A 17,932-nucleotide genomic window follows, 5' to 3' on the forward strand; every position below is an offset into this window, starting at 1 on the left:
TAGAATAGTTCAAGCATAATGCAAAGTTTAGAGAAAATTAAAACATAGTATATTCATCAAACAAATCTGAATACTCCCCACTTTTGATACAGATGTTTTTGTTTTAGAATAAAACATCACACTGCTGAAACTCCTTGTGTATCCCTCCCGATGACTTCCTCCTCCCTGTGAGTATCTAATCCTCAATTTAGTGCTTCTCATTTCCATGTCTGTTTTTATTTTTATTTTTACTACATCCAGATGCACCCATAAATAACATTATTTTGCATGCTTTTAAACTTTATATACATGATATGGTATGGTATGTGTGTAGCCCTCTGCAACTTGCCTTTTTCACTCAATATTATATCTTTGAGATTCACCCAGGTAGACAGGCATGATGCTAGTTCATTGTTTAAACTGCTGTGGAGAGCCCGTCGTGTGCGCGCATGACCGTTTACCCACTGCCTCCCGAGGACCTCCAGGCTCCTGGCAGCTTTTCACCGTCACAAACAATGACACGTGTTTGCGCACACTGAGGTCTTGGGAGCAGTTTCTCAAATTTTAGGTTGTAGCCCAGACGAGAATCATGAAGTCAACGTAAAGGGTCACAACGGTCACTTTTTAAAAATCCAACAGAAGAGACTTTAAAATATCAGTGTGTGAATATGTATGTGCTAGAACACAATATAAAACACATTTCTCAATCTCAGGTGTGGTAGGAAAAAAAGTCTACTTGAGACACATTTTATGGGGTTGGTATTATCTTCAGGTTTATTTAAAATTACCAAATGGCTCCCTAAAATGGTACTGCCAATTCAGACTCTTCCCAGTGGCGTATGAGAGTGTCCATTTGCCTGCATCCTTATTAACACTTGGTATTACATCAGTTTTTTTCCAACTTTAGGGGTGTGATTTGGCAGCATCTCTTAGTTTTAATTTGCATTTCCTTGATTACCAGTGAGGTGAGCATCTTTTCATATGCTTATTGCCCCGAGATATCCTTTTCCTATAAAGTGCGTGCTTATATTCTTTGCCAGTGTTTGAATTGGGTTGACCTTATTGATTTGTAAGATCTTAAAATATATATTGTGGATATTAATTCTTTGAGAATGATGTGTGTTGCAATTATCTTCTCCCAGTCTGTGTTTTCCCTTTTCACATTGCTTTGCTAGTCCCGACATCCTGGTTCACAATGAGGCAACGGGAATCATGTCAGAGGCTGACTCTGAGTCAGGAAGTAGGTCTACCTGCATCTCCAGAGCCCTGAATATAGCAGGCCCCTAGTAAATGTTTGGTGAGCATAATACCACTCACTGGGTAACCCTATCAGATTTGTCCAGCACAGAGCAAGGGCTCTTTGGAGATTTAATAAATTGAGTCACGGTTTTGCTGCACCGTAAGAAAAGTCTCAGCGTCCAAGCAGAGAAATCATGAGGAGGACATCGTCATTGCTAAGAGAGCACTGGCTTTATGGAAGGCTTTCTGGCAGGGTGCCTATAAAGTACAGGTGCCTATAAAGTACAAGTTGCTTTAACTCAGAATTCAACTTATGCCCAGTGTTCCAGGAAACAAACTTGGGTCTCTAACAGGTAGCCCAGGCCTCTTGACATTCCTGTGAGCTCACAGTGGCACAGTGATTCTTCATACTTTACGGACAGGCCAAGAATAAGTAAATGTCTTGTCCAGGTCATACTGAAGGCAGGGGCCAGGGCAGAACTGGATCCCACATTCCCTGATTTCCATCTGATAAAAAGTTGGAGCAGTGGGTGTTTTAAAGGCAACAGACCCCTAAACTCTTAAATGTAGGTGAATAAGGGGAACCAGCTTAGGAAGAAACCTATTACCGGCTCAAGGCCAGGGATAAGTCCAAATATTTACATGTGTGTCCCTGGAATACATGGCAAAAGAAGGACAAAAATCATATCTGGCAGGACCTCTGAAGAGGACCAGGAATGAGAGCTTGCACAACTCAAAGGTCTGCTTGCCTGGGCTTGGAGCTCCCTGGGGGCAGGAGCAGGGTCTTACCCATCTCCACCTGCCCAGAACTTAGTGTACTGGCAAATGGAAGGGGCTCAAGAAATGTCTACTGAATGAATGGATGTAAAAATAGATGGATAAATGGGTGAACAAATGGATGTGTGCATAGATGGATAGATGATGGAGGAATAGATGAATGGACAGATGGATAAACTTATACATGGTTAGACAGATGGATGCATGGATGCATGGATGGATGCATGGATGAAGAGATGGATATTTCACATCTGGAAGAAGCCATAGGGAAGGATTGGTCTCAACACAACCACTCACATATGCAGCCAAATCTGGAAATCCTGTCTTGTTGCTACAGCTATTCATAAAAAATACCGAGTGGCATAACTGCAAGAAATAATTGCTTCTAATTGCGCTGACTTATTCTGGCCATATAGCAGACATATTTTTATAACTTTATTAATTATTCAATTTGAGGCCTATTACCCAGCCTGCCAGGATGGGCTTTCCTTATTAGAGGGTGACAGATTCCCCAGTTCTGGGGCTGCCTCTGCTGCTGCAGCGCTATTGGGCAGTTGCTGCCTGCCTTGGGGCCCTACCAGTGTCTGAGAACTGGAGATGGAGAGCACAGCTCCCCGAGAGGCAGGCTGGGAGTCAGAGGTCCCGGGACCAATAGATCCAGCTCCAGGTGCTCTGCATGGTCTGCCTCGTCTGGTCTGGCCAGGGAGGCAGAAAGGTGTCAGGACACGTCCAACGCAGGCTCTGTGGGTCACCCTCTTCCCTGATCCATTTTTCATCAACTCTTAATCACAGTGGTCTCCCCCCATCCAATCTGCTTCCCACACGGTGCCCAGATGACCTGCCATATGTTATTTGAACACCTCCGGTCAGGGGCAGGGGAAGAGAGCAGGGGCCAGCTGGCCTGGAGGGACGAGGCAGGACTGGAGGTGTAAATCAGAGCCTGAAACCTCCCCTCTGCTCCTATGTCTGAGCCCAGATCTGGTCACAGGTTACTTGGGAGAAGAAACAGGAGGTGGCCCTATGAGAAGCAATGCAGACATAGATGATGCAAAATGAGCCTTCGGGGCTCCCCAAGGCCCATGGAGTAAAGCCCCCGGCCCTCGGGCTACTGCTGTAAGAGCACCATCCCACCTGGCCTGGCCTATCAGTGCAGCGGCTCCCACGCCTCCTCAGCGGCACCCTCTGCTTCAGCCACACGAGCCGGCTCCCCACTTAGTACCTTTGCTTATGTGAGTCAAGAATGCCCTCTCTTTCCACACCTGACCATCGAAGCTTCAAGTCTCATCCTTCTTTGAGCTCCGGCTCCACCGCCTTCTTAGCCTCTTCCCCACTTTATGAGCTAGATGCAATCTCTGCCTTCCTCTGAAGGACCAACCTGACGCCTGGCCCACGTTGCAATCCTTGCGAGCACGTGTCTGGGCAGCACTGATAGGTAAGGAGCTTTGGAAGATCAAGGGACATGGCTTCAAATTCTCCCAGGCATCCAGCCAACAGCCCCCACACTCTGCCCTAGTCCCAGCACCACCACTTGAGCATCACCTAAAAGAACAAACACTTGATAAAGGGGGAGAACACATCCACTGGACCCCACTTAACACTGTGTTGAATGCCTGCACAGGCTGGGCACCAGATGCCAGAGACAAGCAAGACCTCCTTCCATAGAGATGGTCTCAGGGGCTGGGGGCTGAGAAGGTAGCAAATATGCAATCAAATGATAATCCCCCAGGGAAGCGTGGACCAGCTGGCCATGTGCATACAGTCGAGGTCTGTGGGAATCAGGAGGCATCACAGCAGAGGTGGCATCTGAGCTGGGCTTTGAAGGCAAAAGGGCAATGGGTCAGGGGATAGAGAAGGGTTGAGAGAGGGGAAGAGGAGTGGGGTGGGATGATGGGAAGTGAGGCTGAAAACTAGGCAGGTACCAGGCCCAGAGGGGTCTTGAAGGACTGATCAAGGAGCTGGGGCACTTCCTGGCAGGTAAAGGGGGTCCGGGAAGTGACATGATCTAGTTTCCATCTTAACCACCTCCCTATCTCCCACTGATGGGAGGGGCTGGAGAGAGAAGGCAGAGAGCCCTGTAAAGAAGCATTAACCAGAGTTGCAAGTGTGGTCTCCGGAGAGTGCAAATCCTGATTCTGCCTCTCCCTAGCTGTGCGCCCTTGGGCCAGGTACGTACCCTTCCTGAGCCTCAGTGTTTTCATCTGAAAGATGGGGAAATAATAACGAACAATAACGAATAATGAGTGGGATAGCATGTATGGTAAGTGCTGGCTATGAGTTAGGAGAGAAATCTAAGCTGACTTAGACTAAGCAAAGCCCAGACGTCCTGCCTTTCAGCCTCAAATGTCACCTCCTCCACAGCCCCGTGTTCCGGCTGACATGTGCCTCCGTGGAAAGAGCACAGCCTCTGGAGCAGCCGAGTGAGTGACTCACTGTCCCTGGACCGCAGCCTCAACTGTGAAGTGGGCGGTAATCCCCACCTCACGGGCGGTGGGGCGGCAGGAAGACGAAATAAGCTCTTCACGTGGCGCCCGGCCCACAGCAGGTCTGGGCTGACTGGGACTGAACTGAAAGTTCTTTAAGACAAGGCAGCTCTTGCAGAGCCCAACCTGCTATGAGCAGGTTCCTCCTGGCCCCAGAGGATGCCCCCCCCCCCCCCCTCGCTCCCTGCAGGGCTCCAGGCTGCCCTCCAGCTGGCGGGGCAGGTGGGAGGGGTTCGTGATTCCCTTCTCTAAGGAGCTGTGTTTCCCATGGAGACCCAGCCCACGTGCCCACTCTGGAAGTGGAGGCCATGTGCGTGGGGGGCGGGGGGGAGGTGGGCCCAGTGTCCTTTTCATGCCCGCGAGGAGCCGGGAGAGGTGTCAGCACCAGCTGCCAGCCCCACACGATGACGCCAGCTTGGCTCCTGGCCCGGTGTTCTGCTTTTGTCAGATTCCGGGCGAGTTCTCTCACCCTCCTCCCTCTTCCCAGTGCTTGGGACTCCCTGTGTGTCATTTATTTATTAATTTTGCTCTCAGGGAGCAGATGGCCAGAGCGGAGCTGGCCAGAATGTACCTCCCCTCACTCCCCTGCAACAGTCCCTTGAACACACAGCTCATGCAGACTCAGGCTACCCAATGTCCGTCTTTCTCGGATAAAAACAACAACAACAAAAAAACACTGACTTTCAGGATCCGTTCCACAAGCTAGGACTTTGCCCGACCCTGCTCAGATGGGACTGGCCCCAGTCTCTCTCCTGTCTGAGAGGCAGGGGGCAGAGGAGGGAGGAGTGAAACCTCTGGCGGCTGCCCCAAGCCCCCTCCTCCCCACGGCCTCCTTGGTTCCTTGGGCCTGGGAAGGGGGCGCTCAGAAGGTCTCCCTTCCTTCCTGGTGGGCAGCATCACAGGAGTATGACTCAGTCCGGAGGTAGAGATGGGTGGGGGACCAGCTGCCTTCAGTCCTGGGTACTGGGGTCTCCACGGGCTGCCCCAGCTCAGCCTCAGCCTCACCCCTACAATGGTCTGGGCCCTGTGCGGGCAGGGAACCCCATGTCTGCTCTCTCTCGTTTCTCATTTCTACAGGAAGAAAGAACTTCTAGAAGAGAGGACACAAAGCTCTTCGTGGCTTCCAGGGCACAGCCGAGGACAGAGTGTCCCGGAAAGAGGGAGACGGGCTGGGAGAGGTGATGGCCGAGGGCGGAAGGAGGCAGGGAGGCCAGCAGATCCGTCCTCCTGGCATTGTTCCCCTGCGGGACTCGGGCCGGGCTGAGTTGGGGTCTCTTTCAGCCTCCATCACCTGCCCCTCACAAGTGACTTGGTTCTCACAGCTCTTAGCCCCCTTCCTCTGTGTCCCGTGGAAAGAGTCAGACAGACCCAGCCCTGACACTCACCAGCTGTGGGACCCCAGGCACTCGCTAACCTCTCTGTGCCTCAATTTCTTTTCTTTCTTTTTCTCTCTTTTTCCTTTTTTTTTGCCTCAATTTCTTAATCTCAAATGAGACCATAGCACATATCTGGTTCCTTCCTTCCTCCATGCCCCCCCCCCCCACCTCCCACATGATGGCTTTCCTGAGCCACCCAGGTGCCCCTCCAGTAAAAGCCCCCGCCTCCTCTCTCCCTAGGCTCTTCCTCCTCCCTCTGCCCTGAACTGGTAGTTCTCGCTTCTGCTCGAGTTCCTGAGGACGGGGGCACTATGCCCTCCTCAACCCTAACCTCCCCCTGCAGCCCTGGATCCCGGCAGTGTTGGCGTCTGAGAAGTACTCGATAAATGTGCATTAAATGGAACTCAAGGGACAGAGAACATCGAGCCAACCGGGCCTGTGGCCGGCTATTGAATTCCTTTTTGTTCAAAATTAGAATTCTGAGGTGAAGAGCAATCCTCTGACGCACAGACCTTGAACAAGCATTTGTGCCGCATCCACAGCTCCCTTCTGTCCCCGTCACGGTGACTGCGCCCAGTGCGCGTGCTGACACGGAGCCCACCAGCCCGGGGAGGCCCACGGGCACAGCAGATGCCGGCAGAAGGCGGCCCAGGCAGTTCTGCGAGGGCCGCGGGCTGGGCAGAGAGGAGCGGAGGACCAGCAAGTGTAATTGCTTTGTGGTGATTCATCTGAAGTCGCTTTAACCTTGACAACCGGCTCAGTGTAGTGAATAGAGAGCCCGAGAGAGCTGCAGCCTAGCCTCCTGGTTGGCAAGACGCCCCTCTGCACGCCCCCTCCCGGATGAAGCAACCCAGGGCTCACCAGGAGCCCCCACAGGGGGGCGGCGAGGTGTGAGTCATAAGGCTGCCCCCTCCATGGCTGTCCCCTTCCCACTCCTCTTCCAAGTCCAAGGATAAAGAGAGAGAATCACCGTAAGGCCGCACATGCTGACAGTGGGGTGGGTGAGGAGGGTGGCAGAATGCCCTCCCAGAGGTCAGCAGAAAGTCATCAGGGCCTTGATAAGGTGACATGATACTGGATTTTGACTTCCTAGAAACAGAGCATCATGGGATTTTAGAGCTGGAATAGCCACACAAACTTTCCTCTCATTTTACAGGTGAAACAATTGAGACTCAGGGACAGGGGAGCTTAGCTAGGGCCACCCAGACAGAGGTGTGAAGCGAAGCCGGCTCCCCTGCATGTTATGACACAGGAGTTCCAGCCCTTTGGAGGCAGCATGGAACTGTGGGAAGAACACAAGTCCTGGGTTCTTTTTTTTTTTTTTTTTTTTTTAAATATATTTTATTGATTTTTTACAGAGAGGAAGGGAGAGAGATAGAGAGTTAGAAACATCGATGAGAGAGAAACATCGACCAGCTGCCTCCTGCACATCCCCCACTGGGGATGTGCCCGAAACCCAAGTACATGCCCCTGACCGGAATCGAACCTGAGAACTTTCAGTCCTCAGGCTGACGCTCTATCCACTGAGCCAAACCGGTTTCGGCAGTCCTGGGTTCTAATCCCAGCTCTGCCCCTTGTTAGCTGGGCGAATATCACAAGTTACTCCGCTTCCCTGTGCTTGGATTCCTTTGCTTGTGAAAGGGAGATGACGCACATGGCCTCTCCAAGCACCTGCGCACGGTGGGAGCAGGAATCCCCATTCACCTCCCTTCTCAGACCCTGTGGCCCCCGCATGCTTCTTTCTGATCTCCTCCCTTCTCCTCTCCCCCTGCTCACGCTGGGCTCCTCACCAGGAAGTATCCCCAGAGCTTTGGCAGAGGCCCTTCCCAGCACATCTGCGTGGCTGGGCCCACTCGCGTCCCTGCTTGGCCCTGCCTGTCTCCTTTCTGATCCCCTCGGCTGCTCCAGGACAGAGGCAGGAACCCGGCCCACATCCTATACGTCTGCTCTGCCCCCACGTCCTGTGCTGCCAGACTGTGCCGTCTCCAGTTCATCGGGAAGTGTGTCCGAGCCTGAGATGGGACTCGTCCCTGATGTACTTTCCAAGCCAGGCAGATGGCAAGGCTGGTCCCTCTGGAAGTCCCCAGTCCCAGCGCCCCCAGCCTGACCTCCAGGCCTGCCCAGAGAAGGAACCAGGAGCATCTGAAACCTTTAGGTCAGTGGTCGGCAAACTGCGGCTCGGCAAACCACGACTCGTGAGCCACATCTGGCTCTTTGGCCCCTTGAGTGTGGCTCTTCCACAAAATACCGACTTCTGCGCATGCACCACGAAGTTTCAATCGCACTGTACGTGCACACCCACATGTGGTATTTTGTGGAAGAGCCACACTCAAGGGGCCAAAGAGCCGCATGTGGCTTGTGAGCCGCGGTTTGCTGACCACGGCTTTAGGTCATCTGCACAAAAGTCTATAGAACACCTTGGCCTGTTTGCTTTGCTATAATGAGACCCACCTGCCCCGAAGACAACTCTAGCCTTGAACTCCAAGGGCAGCTGGTAAGAGGCAAAGGCATGGGAGTCAGGAGACCCAGGATTAAGCTACAGCTCTTGCCACCGCCTCCCTGGGTGACCGAGGGCAAGCAGTTTCCCTTCTCTGGCTCTCAGTTTGCCCACGTATGAAATGGAAGGACTAGACCAGGCAATTTCTGAAGTTCCTCCCAGATCTTGATTTCATGGTTTCAAGTTACATCATGAGACCTCAGTGGCCAGGAGTTTAGATTTGGGATATTAGACCATACTTCCTAGCACTCCATTCAAGGAACACGTGGAGCTAGGCTTTCATATACGTGAAGACGGCTCCAGGAAAACAGACCACCCAAGCCAGTGAAATGCAGGTCGTATGCGTCTCAGCTCTCAGCTCTCGTAGGCCAGCACTGAGCATTGTGGGAAAGTGCAGAGGCCGTGGAACAGCCCAGATGAGGTAGCATGAGCCCCTATGCCAATCCTGAGCCCAGGAACCCAGGCACAGACAGTGGGGGTACAAAAGACAGCCCAGCATGCTGGAGGGAAGACAGAGTCCCCAGAAAATGCAGTGGGGAAAGGGCTTGAGCCCTGATTCCTCTCTAAACCATCCTTGCAAATAGTCGCCAGCTTTCAGAGGTCTAATTCTGGTTATGGTCTTCCTGCCTTTCCCACTGCTTCTTGAGCTTCACCCCTAAAATAACCCTGCCTCCAGGTATAGCCACAGAGGTCCACCAAAGGCTCACATTATCACATTTAAAAAAATAAATGCCAATTCTACACTCAGTTCTATAACATATATGTATGTTTTAATATAAGAAACAATACTTACATTACTTATCAGGTAACTAATGTGCCATTGCACACTGAAAAATGTAAACTCTATACTTCCTTTTTTTTTTAAACTCTATACTTTCAAAAATCATTAGCAGAAGTCTTTTCAACAAATGGTGCTGGGAAAACTTGATATCCATGTGTAAAAAGCTCAAGTTAGACCCCTACCTTATACCATGTGTAAATTTTAACTCAAAATGGATCAAATGCCATGTGCATGAGCTTAAACTATAAAACTCTTAGATAAAAACATAGGGGAAAGCTTTATGACATTGGATTTGGCAATAATTTCTTGGATATGACACCAAAAACACAGGCAAAAAAAAAAATAGATAAACTGGAATTTATCAAAATTAAAAACTATTAACAGAGTGAAAAGGCACCCCACAAAATATTTTCAATCATATATCTGATAAGGATTAAAATAGGGAACATATAAAGAACACGTTCAACTCAGCAGCAGCAACAACAAAACAACCCAATTTTTAAAAATGGGCAGATAACTTCAATAGACGTTTCTCAAAAAAAGATACACAAATGGCCAAGCAAGCACATGAAGAGATGCTCAACGTCACTAATCAACAGGGAAATGCAAATCAACACCACGGCGAGATCCTACTTCATACCCGTTAGGATGGCAATCATCAAAATCACAGAAAATAGCAAGTGCTGACAAAGATGTGGAGAAATCAGAACCCAGGGCATTGCTGGTGGGAATGTAAACTGGTGTGTACACTGTGGGGAATTTTATGACGATTCCTTGAAAAATAAACATAGAATTATTATATAACCCACCAATCCACTCTGGGTATATCTCCCAAAAAAAGCAGGGCCACAAAGAGATATTGGTACGCCCATGTTCATAGCAGCATGATTCACAAGAATCAAAAGGTAGAAGAAACCAAAGTGTCCATTGACAGATGACTGGATAAACAATATGTGGTCTACCAGTGGTCGGCAAACTGCGGCTTGGCAAACCGCGGCTCGTGAGCCACATGCGGCTCTTTGGCCCCTTTGGCCCCTTGAGTGTGGCTCTTCCACAAAATACCGACTTCTGCGCATGGGCCACGAAGTTTCAATCGCACTGTACGTGTGCGCCCGCACGTGGTATTTTGTGGAAGAGCCACACTCAACGGGCCAAAGAGCCGCATGTGGCTCGCGAGCCATGGTTTGCCGACCACGGGAGAGAATATCATTCAGCCTTATAAAACAAGGAGGTTCTGACACTGCTACAGCATAGACAAACCTTGAAGATATTATACTAAGTGAAATAAGCCAGTCACAAAGTGACACATATTTTATGATTCTTCTTATATGTGATACCTAAAGTAGTCAAAATCATAGACAAAAAAAATTAGAATGGTAGTTGCTTGTGGCTGCGGGGGAGAGGAAATGGGAAGTTCGTGTTTAATGGGTACAAAGTTTCAGTTGGGGAAGATGAAACAGTTTTAGAGATGGATGGTAATAATGGTTGCACAACAGCAGAACTGAACTGAATACCACAGAACTGCACAATTAAAAATGGTTAAAATGATAAATTTTATGTTATGTATATTTTACCACACAAAAAATTTCTAGCAAACACCTTAGGTCAAAAAGCATTAATCCCAGGCTAGTTTAGGAGCGTGGGCCTATTTCTGAGCTGTTAAATGTTTTATTTGAATCTGCAAGGATAGCCAACAGCCAAGTCAGCCAGGGGTCCCACACACCATTCAAGATAAGAACACATTTGACTTGGCAGAAGCTACTCTTGGTGGTATCCCAACTTAGTTCCTGCTGCCTTCATTACTCAGCCGGCTCTGCGGTCTGCCTCCTGCCCGGCGGGAGGGAGGCGCAGTTTCCACCGATAGTAAGACACCGTGTAGGGAGCTTTTCTGTCCTGCAGCCTGTGTGTGCATGAGGATGAAACCAGTTTAGTGGAATCTAAGGACGTGAGAGATGGCAGAGAAATGGGGGGGGGGGGGGGGAGGGGTCTCTGTCATGCCTAACCCAGCCTGTCAGGGGAGTCCTGAGACCAAAACCAAACATCATTCCATAGCCCAGAACCCACACTTCAAAGCACCATGGGAGGGGAAGCTGAGAAGCAGCACCCAAGAAATACAATAATTAAATAATACACTGAAGGCTTAAATTTCCAAGTTGATTCTTTGGTAACATTTATAAAAGTTAACAGGGCATATTTAATTTAGGAATTGGCTCACGTCCTTCTCCTTACAGCTGAAACCTCATAAATGAAATATACTGGATCACTGCCCAGCGCGGAAATAAAAGTTATGAATAATGTTTCTATCTCAATCATTGTCACTGCTTTAATATTCCTAATTACTTTAAAAAGCTAGATATTCAATATAGGAAAACTTTTTTTCTTTTTATCTCCACTTGTGAGATTAGTGCAATTTAATAAGAGTCACTCTGTCGTCTTTATTCAGGGTAGACTGACATTTCATCCTTTTACTCTTCATTATTATATAGGATGGAGGTTTATGACCAAGCATGCAGCCACTCCATTTCCCCATATTGGTCCGTCTAACATCTCAGAATTACCCACAGTAGCTGATGTGTGTCCACCTACCAGGCAAATCAGCATCACCTCACCTCCTTTATGGAGCAGAAAAAAATTAGTTCAGGCCTTAAAGAAATTAAGCTACAGAGTTATACGTCTATAAGAGACTGAAAAGTCCCCCCCGCCCCCCACGCCAGTGCTGGATTCGTCCCCTTCACAACCATCAGAGTCATAAATCCCTTGGCAGCCACAAAGGGCAGGGCAGGGGCAGGCAGTAGATGATGGATCTTTATAACCCTCCCTGCCACTTCCAGGAATTTAACCTAAGAAGAAATTTGGACAAGTGGGCACAGATTTATGCACAAGAAGAATTACTGCAATATTTTTACACAGGGCCACGGCCCCTGATTCACGTGCCCAAAAATCTCTAGAAAGTCCATAGGAATTTTTTTTTAAGGTCGACACCAAATTTCATTTAGAAACAAAATCTCCATGGAACTGATTTGTGGTTGTAGCCACTAGATGTGATCAGTTACATGTCACTTCAGAAGAATTATTATATTTCATCCCAGGGTATTGCCCCACTGAGGAAATGTGTCATATATGATATAGTCACCATAGACTTTTCTAAACTCTGAAAAAATATAAATTGTGAAACCAACAGGTCCCAAGGATCTTGGATAAAGGATGGTGGGCCTCAGATAGTGAAAAATCATGAAGAACCTAAATGCCCATCAATAAGAGACTGGTTAAATACTTTGGTAACGCACAGAATGAAAATCTATAAGGCCATTAAAAACTTGAAGGGGGAATTCATGTTTGTTGACAAGGAAATGAATACATGACATGAAGTTGAGTTAAAAAAAAACAAAAGTCACAGAATAGCACATACATTTGATCTAAATAATACACGTTGTATCCGATCTAGCTCTCAGTGCAAATGTGTTCAGAAATAACGGGAGGGCAAGCACCCAACTGCCAGAAGAGGTTGGGCCTGGGTGTGCGGGTTTAACCTTTTTGTCTACACTTTTGGTGCCGTTTGAATTTTCTTTTTAACATGAACAGGTATAATTTTAGCATCAGAAAACAACAAGATCGAGCACTGACCTATGAACCAGGAGGTCACGGTTCAATTCCTGGTCAGGGCACATGACTGGGTTGGGGGCTCGATCCCCAGTGTGGGGTGTGCAGGAGGCAGCCAACCGATGATTCTCTCTCACCATTGATGTTTCTATCTCTCTTTCCCTCTCCCTTCCTCTCTGAAATCAATAAAACTATATTTTAAAAAAAGAAAACAATAAGAATGATGCTTTTGATTCAACAAAAATGAAAGCTTCCCTGCAAGGGTGTCACCTGCATAGACATGTCTATGGACAGATCCCATTCAGAAGTCTCCAGAGACACACACTGCACTGATTGGAACACCACCCCCATGAACACAGGCCTCACAAAGACCCGAAGGCACTGCGGAGCACACGCAAGCCAACAGGCGTCCACCGGCACAACAGCCAACAGCTTCAAGCTGCTGGGAGTAAACCCAGTCACAGCGTGCCCCGTGGCCGATTCCTCTATCGCCAGAACAATACCTCAGGGCCCCAACTTTCAAGCAGATCCTTCCTTCCCTGTGAGCACCTACATCTTCTAATCCATTTCAACCTAAGGCTGTATTAATAGAGGCTGAGCATCTAGAAGGAAGGAGAGCATAACAATTGTCTAGGTTTAGGACCCACGTTTTTGCTTGACTAACAGCCCCAGTTTTACTATTTACTAGCTGTGTGTCGGTTGATGGTTGCTTAGCCTCTCTGTGCTTCAACTTTCTTATCCGTAAAAGAGGGCTAATAATAAACCCTACACCATAGATTTGTTGTGGAGACTAAATGAGAAGATAAAGTGCCTAGTGCAGAGTAAAATTCAATCAATAATACTCATCTTTATTATTATTTTTTCATACAAGGCTGCACTTATATGGCCAGACCTAGGAATAATAGTTGAAAAGGAATAAAGGCCAGACCTAGAAGTAATGATAGTTTAAAACAGCGGTTGCCAACCTTTCAGACCTCGCAGACCGCCAGTGGTCCGCGGACCACTGGTTTAAAAGGAATAAAAGCCACAGACAGTGGAGAGAAACCAGATGGATAAGGCAGTTCAGGCCATGTCATGTGAGAAACAAAGGAGCTTGGAGAATAAAGACTTGGGGGAGGGAAGTGATCACTATCTTACAATATTTGAAAGGCTGATCCATGGAAGGGGACTCTGGTTTCTTCTATGTGCCCTCAGTGGCTATTATCAAGTGCTCTGAGATGACCACCTTTCCATACACAGTGGCCTTGTCCACTGAGCTCCTTGGAAGAAATTCCAACATGGCAAGGAGGGTCATGGCTGCCCTGGCCTTCATCATGAGTGAGAACCAACGGGTAGAAGCCAGAGACAGATTTCCACTCAAGAGAAATGAAAACTTCCCAATAGTCAGAATGTGCTTCCATGGGAGGCAGTGAGCTCCTTGCTAATGGGGGGATTCAAGAAGTTGGAAAGCTCATGGCAGGGCATCTAAACAGTCACTGCTCTGAAGGATTTTGAGAGCGAGACTCTGTGAATTACCTTCATTCAATGTGGCTATCCCTCAAAACAGGGTTGGAATGTGTCTTTTAGGACTTCCTATGGACTTAGTAGTACATGCCTTTGAGTATACCCAGGGATGGTGGCTCTTCGACTCATGAGGGTGGATTTATTGAGAAAACAGCTGTGGCTGCTCAGCACCAAGTCTGATGAATGATTTGAGGTGAGGAAATTGGGGAGCCCTGTTTTGTAATATCAAGTAGCAAGGCTGTTTCCCTATGTGCTTGATAAACTCACTCCAGAGGCCAAGTTTACTCTAAACTGCCTGGTCCTGTTCACCGAGTGCTGCCTTCATTCTAGTTCCTTCCCCAGTGGAAACCCTGAGAGGCCCAGGCCTGAAAAACCCTCCAGGGCCTGCTCCCTGCCCAGCACAGTCCAGCACATCATAAGCAACAAACACACTGGCACTGAATGGTGATTTATATGCACTCGGGGCCCCTGGGACTCAGGATGTATTTCAGCCTCCATCAGGCTGCCCTTGACATTATAATCCAGCAGCAGCAAGCAGATCTGTCCCAGCAGAGCTCACCTAATCCAACTTAGATAGTTCTTCATCAAAGATTCATTGTAAGAAAAATTACACAAAACAGAACAGGGACAAGGGGGTAGAAAGCTCTCAGGTATTTCAACCAGCATGTTTCCTGTCGTCCACAGAATGGCTGGTTGAGCACACTCCGTTAACTCGCGTGTCCCTCAGGTTTACCCTTCATTGTCTGGAGGAGTCCCTGACCCTGTCTCAGTGCGGCACACCTCAAAGCAGTAAAACTGATGGGAGAAGGAGCCCCCCCACCTCAGTCACCAACACATTGGAGAGTCTTTTGAACCCAAATGGACCTTGGACTCCCTGATCCGAGATAACCACCCAGGCTCAAAACAAAAGCACACCCAGCCTTGCTTTGGTCAGTATGCTCTCATGTACCAGGCAGACACGGAGGCTCCAGGAAAGGCCTTTAGAAAAAAAGGACCATAATTAGATGTTTCCACCCCAGCAGAGAGTGAAAAGGGGCAAAAGCACCACATTGGGCCACCCAACATTCCCTCTCCATGTTTTCACCACCATGGGACAGTGGCTTCCAAAGATGGGTCCATAATAGGGCTAGACCCCTAATGGATTAGCTTAGCTATGTGCTTTACTCAAGTCACAATAAAAAGGAAAGTCACTCTACCACACCTCAAACAGGAAGAAAATGGGCTTCAACACTATCAAGCCCTCTTTGAAAATCAAGTAAGACCATGTCTTAACCAATCATAGATTGCAAGATGCACCATTGGAAAGGGGGTCAGTTGTAAGTATTTAGGGGAAATCACCCAGAGGGGAAGGATTTGCCTTCACCTGGGCTCTTGGCAAAGGACTCCCCTGAGCAGCTGTTAGGAAGACCCATCCTCTCATTGGCCAGCCCCACAGTGGAGACAATGTCCTGTGTGTCACTTGATCAGTCCCAAGAGCATCCGCCTCACTCCCTGCTCACCAGGAAGCCTTCCCCAGAGAGATGGGAAGCACAGGTACCTTCCCCTACAAGTGTCCTGTTCTCCTACCTTTGGGCAGAGGCATCCCAGTGCCCATCGGGCTCATGAGTCAGTCCCCTGAGCCTCCATGAGCACCCACAAAACTAAGCCTTTGGACCAGCAAAGCTAAGGACCAGGCCTTGACCACAGTGACTTCCTGGGTCTGCACCTAGAGGTGTTTTATCAAAAGTCAGAGTTGTACAGATGACACCACAATCCCCACACATACACACACAACACACAACACACAATGCTGCTCCAGAATTCCACAAACCGTTACCTCCATGCCCCTGACACCTTCTCTTCCACTTACCATCATGCACCAAACTGCAGGTAGGCCTTTCCCCTGATGCCCGCGCTAGCCCAGGCAGCTGCAGCCCAACACGAATAATTCAGCCTGTACTCAGCCCAGGCCCTCCTGAGCCAGAGCCAGAGCGCCATCCAACCCTCAAAGACCCCAGACTCACCGCTGGAGCAGTCGGGTCCTCCCCAGCCAGGCTCACAGTGGCAGGTGTCGGGGGAAACACAGCGGCCGTGCACGCACTCCTCCGTACACAGGGCTACAGGGGCCGGGAGAGAGGGGGGAAGAACAGGAACAGACAATGAAAACCAACCATCTGGTCAAGGAGCATAAACCACTTTACAATGACTCCCCCAGGCCCATGGATGTGCCGAGCGCATCACTGGCTTTGGAGAAAAATCAAGCCACCCCAGACCTCAGCTATTTAATTAACTCCGAAATGCATCCCACAAGAGTGTGCTTCATCCCAGCCTTGTTTCCCGAGATGAAACCCAAGCCTGAAGAATGGCAGCCTTGGTGGCTTTTCAAGAATGTCTTCTCCGAGGTTTAACACTCGGCGACTCTCCATGAAGCCTAGCCCCTCCATCCACACCCTTGCTCTTTCCCCATCTGCTCGGGAAATGACCTGTCACACCCATCATTTGCTTTCCCCAATTGCTTTCTGCCATGAAATCTATCAGGCTACCCGAAAAGAATGGGTTCCTCTCCTGCTTCCCCAATCCTTCGGCCCTCCTCCCCAAATGTCCCTATTTTTGAGGCTCTCAAATGTCAGCAAATCTGCAAAGTACACAAATGCTGAGGAAAAGGCAACTGCTAATTATAAGAAAGTAATTAAGAAAGACATCCACGATAATGATAATTGTAATTAGGAGGTGCCTGGCAATTTCTTATCGCGCAGTCAAAGGCTATAGCCTTCTGAGCTGGGAAGCAGCAGCGGCGAAGTTTCCATCAACTGCTCCAGCGTGGAGACGGCTTATTGGCAGTACTTTGAGGCCGGGGGAGATTACGGCTCTCTTCCTCTGACCTCCACATTTCCTCAAGGTCATTTGCTCCTGAGAGATCTGCCCCACCATCTAAGCCATCAGTGAAGGATTACAGAAGACCCCATGGCCACCCCCGCCATTTGTGTGAGCTTGGGAAGTCAGCAGCTCCCACCAACCCTGCCCATTTCTTAGGAGGGAGCGAGATGATGCACATTCTTCAGACAAGCAGCTAGCGCCCTTCTCTCTGCCTAGCACTGGCCTGGGGCAGCAGGTGGCCCCCGATCACAAAGGCTGTCCCTGAGCTACAAACACCCCTCTGCTTCCACATCCACTGCCTGGCTTGAGAACCCACTGAGAAGTTAGACAACAAAGCCCATTTCATGTTGGTGTGGTGTCCTCTGGCCCCTCCTAAACACAGACGCTGACCCGGACACTGTTGCCTTAGCTTTGGCCAGGCCGCCAGGCAAGGGAGACCCAGAAGAGCCACTTCAGATGCCCCCTGGTGAGTGGTCTGCAGTCAACTTGTCCTCTGCGAGAGCCCTGGCACCCGAGTCCTCATGGGTACAAGTGGCTTTGGGCAGAGTTCCGGTTTGTGTTGAAGACTTCCACAGCCCCTCACTTGGAGCTCCGGGACCTACCAGCTCCTCTTAGAATAGCGGTTCTCAACCTGTGGGTCGCGACGCCTTTGGCGGTCGAACGACCCTTTCACAGGGGTCGCCTAAGACCATCCTGCATACCAGATATTTACATTACGATTCATAACAGTAGCAACATTACAGTTATGAAGTAGCAACGAAAATAACTTTATGGATGGGTCACAACATGAGGAACTGTATTTAAAGGGCCAGAAGGTTGAGAACCACTGGCTTAGAACTACATG

General features: G+C 49.1%; 1 protein-coding gene across 4 annotated transcripts in view; it reads right to left on the reverse strand.

The window, feature by feature from the left end:
* The window catches only part of MEGF11 (multiple EGF like domains 11), a 233,210-nt gene that overhangs the window by 162,247 nt on the left and 53,031 nt on the right, over window positions 1-17,932 (reverse strand). For all 4 annotated transcript variants that reach the window (XM_036305423.1, XM_036305400.1, XM_036305416.1 and 1 more), the window contains exon 4: window positions 16,236-16,328. In XM_036305423.1, coding sequence (XP_036161316.1) covers window positions 16,236-16,328 — 93 coding nt within the window. The remainder of the gene's footprint in view (window positions 1-16,235; window positions 16,329-17,932) is intronic.

Source organism: Myotis myotis, unplaced genomic scaffold (assembly GCF_014108235.1).
Source record: "Myotis myotis isolate mMyoMyo1 unplaced genomic scaffold, mMyoMyo1.p scaffold_m19_p_1, whole genome shotgun sequence".
NCBI lineage: Eukaryota > Metazoa > Chordata > Mammalia > Chiroptera > Vespertilionidae > Myotis > Myotis myotis.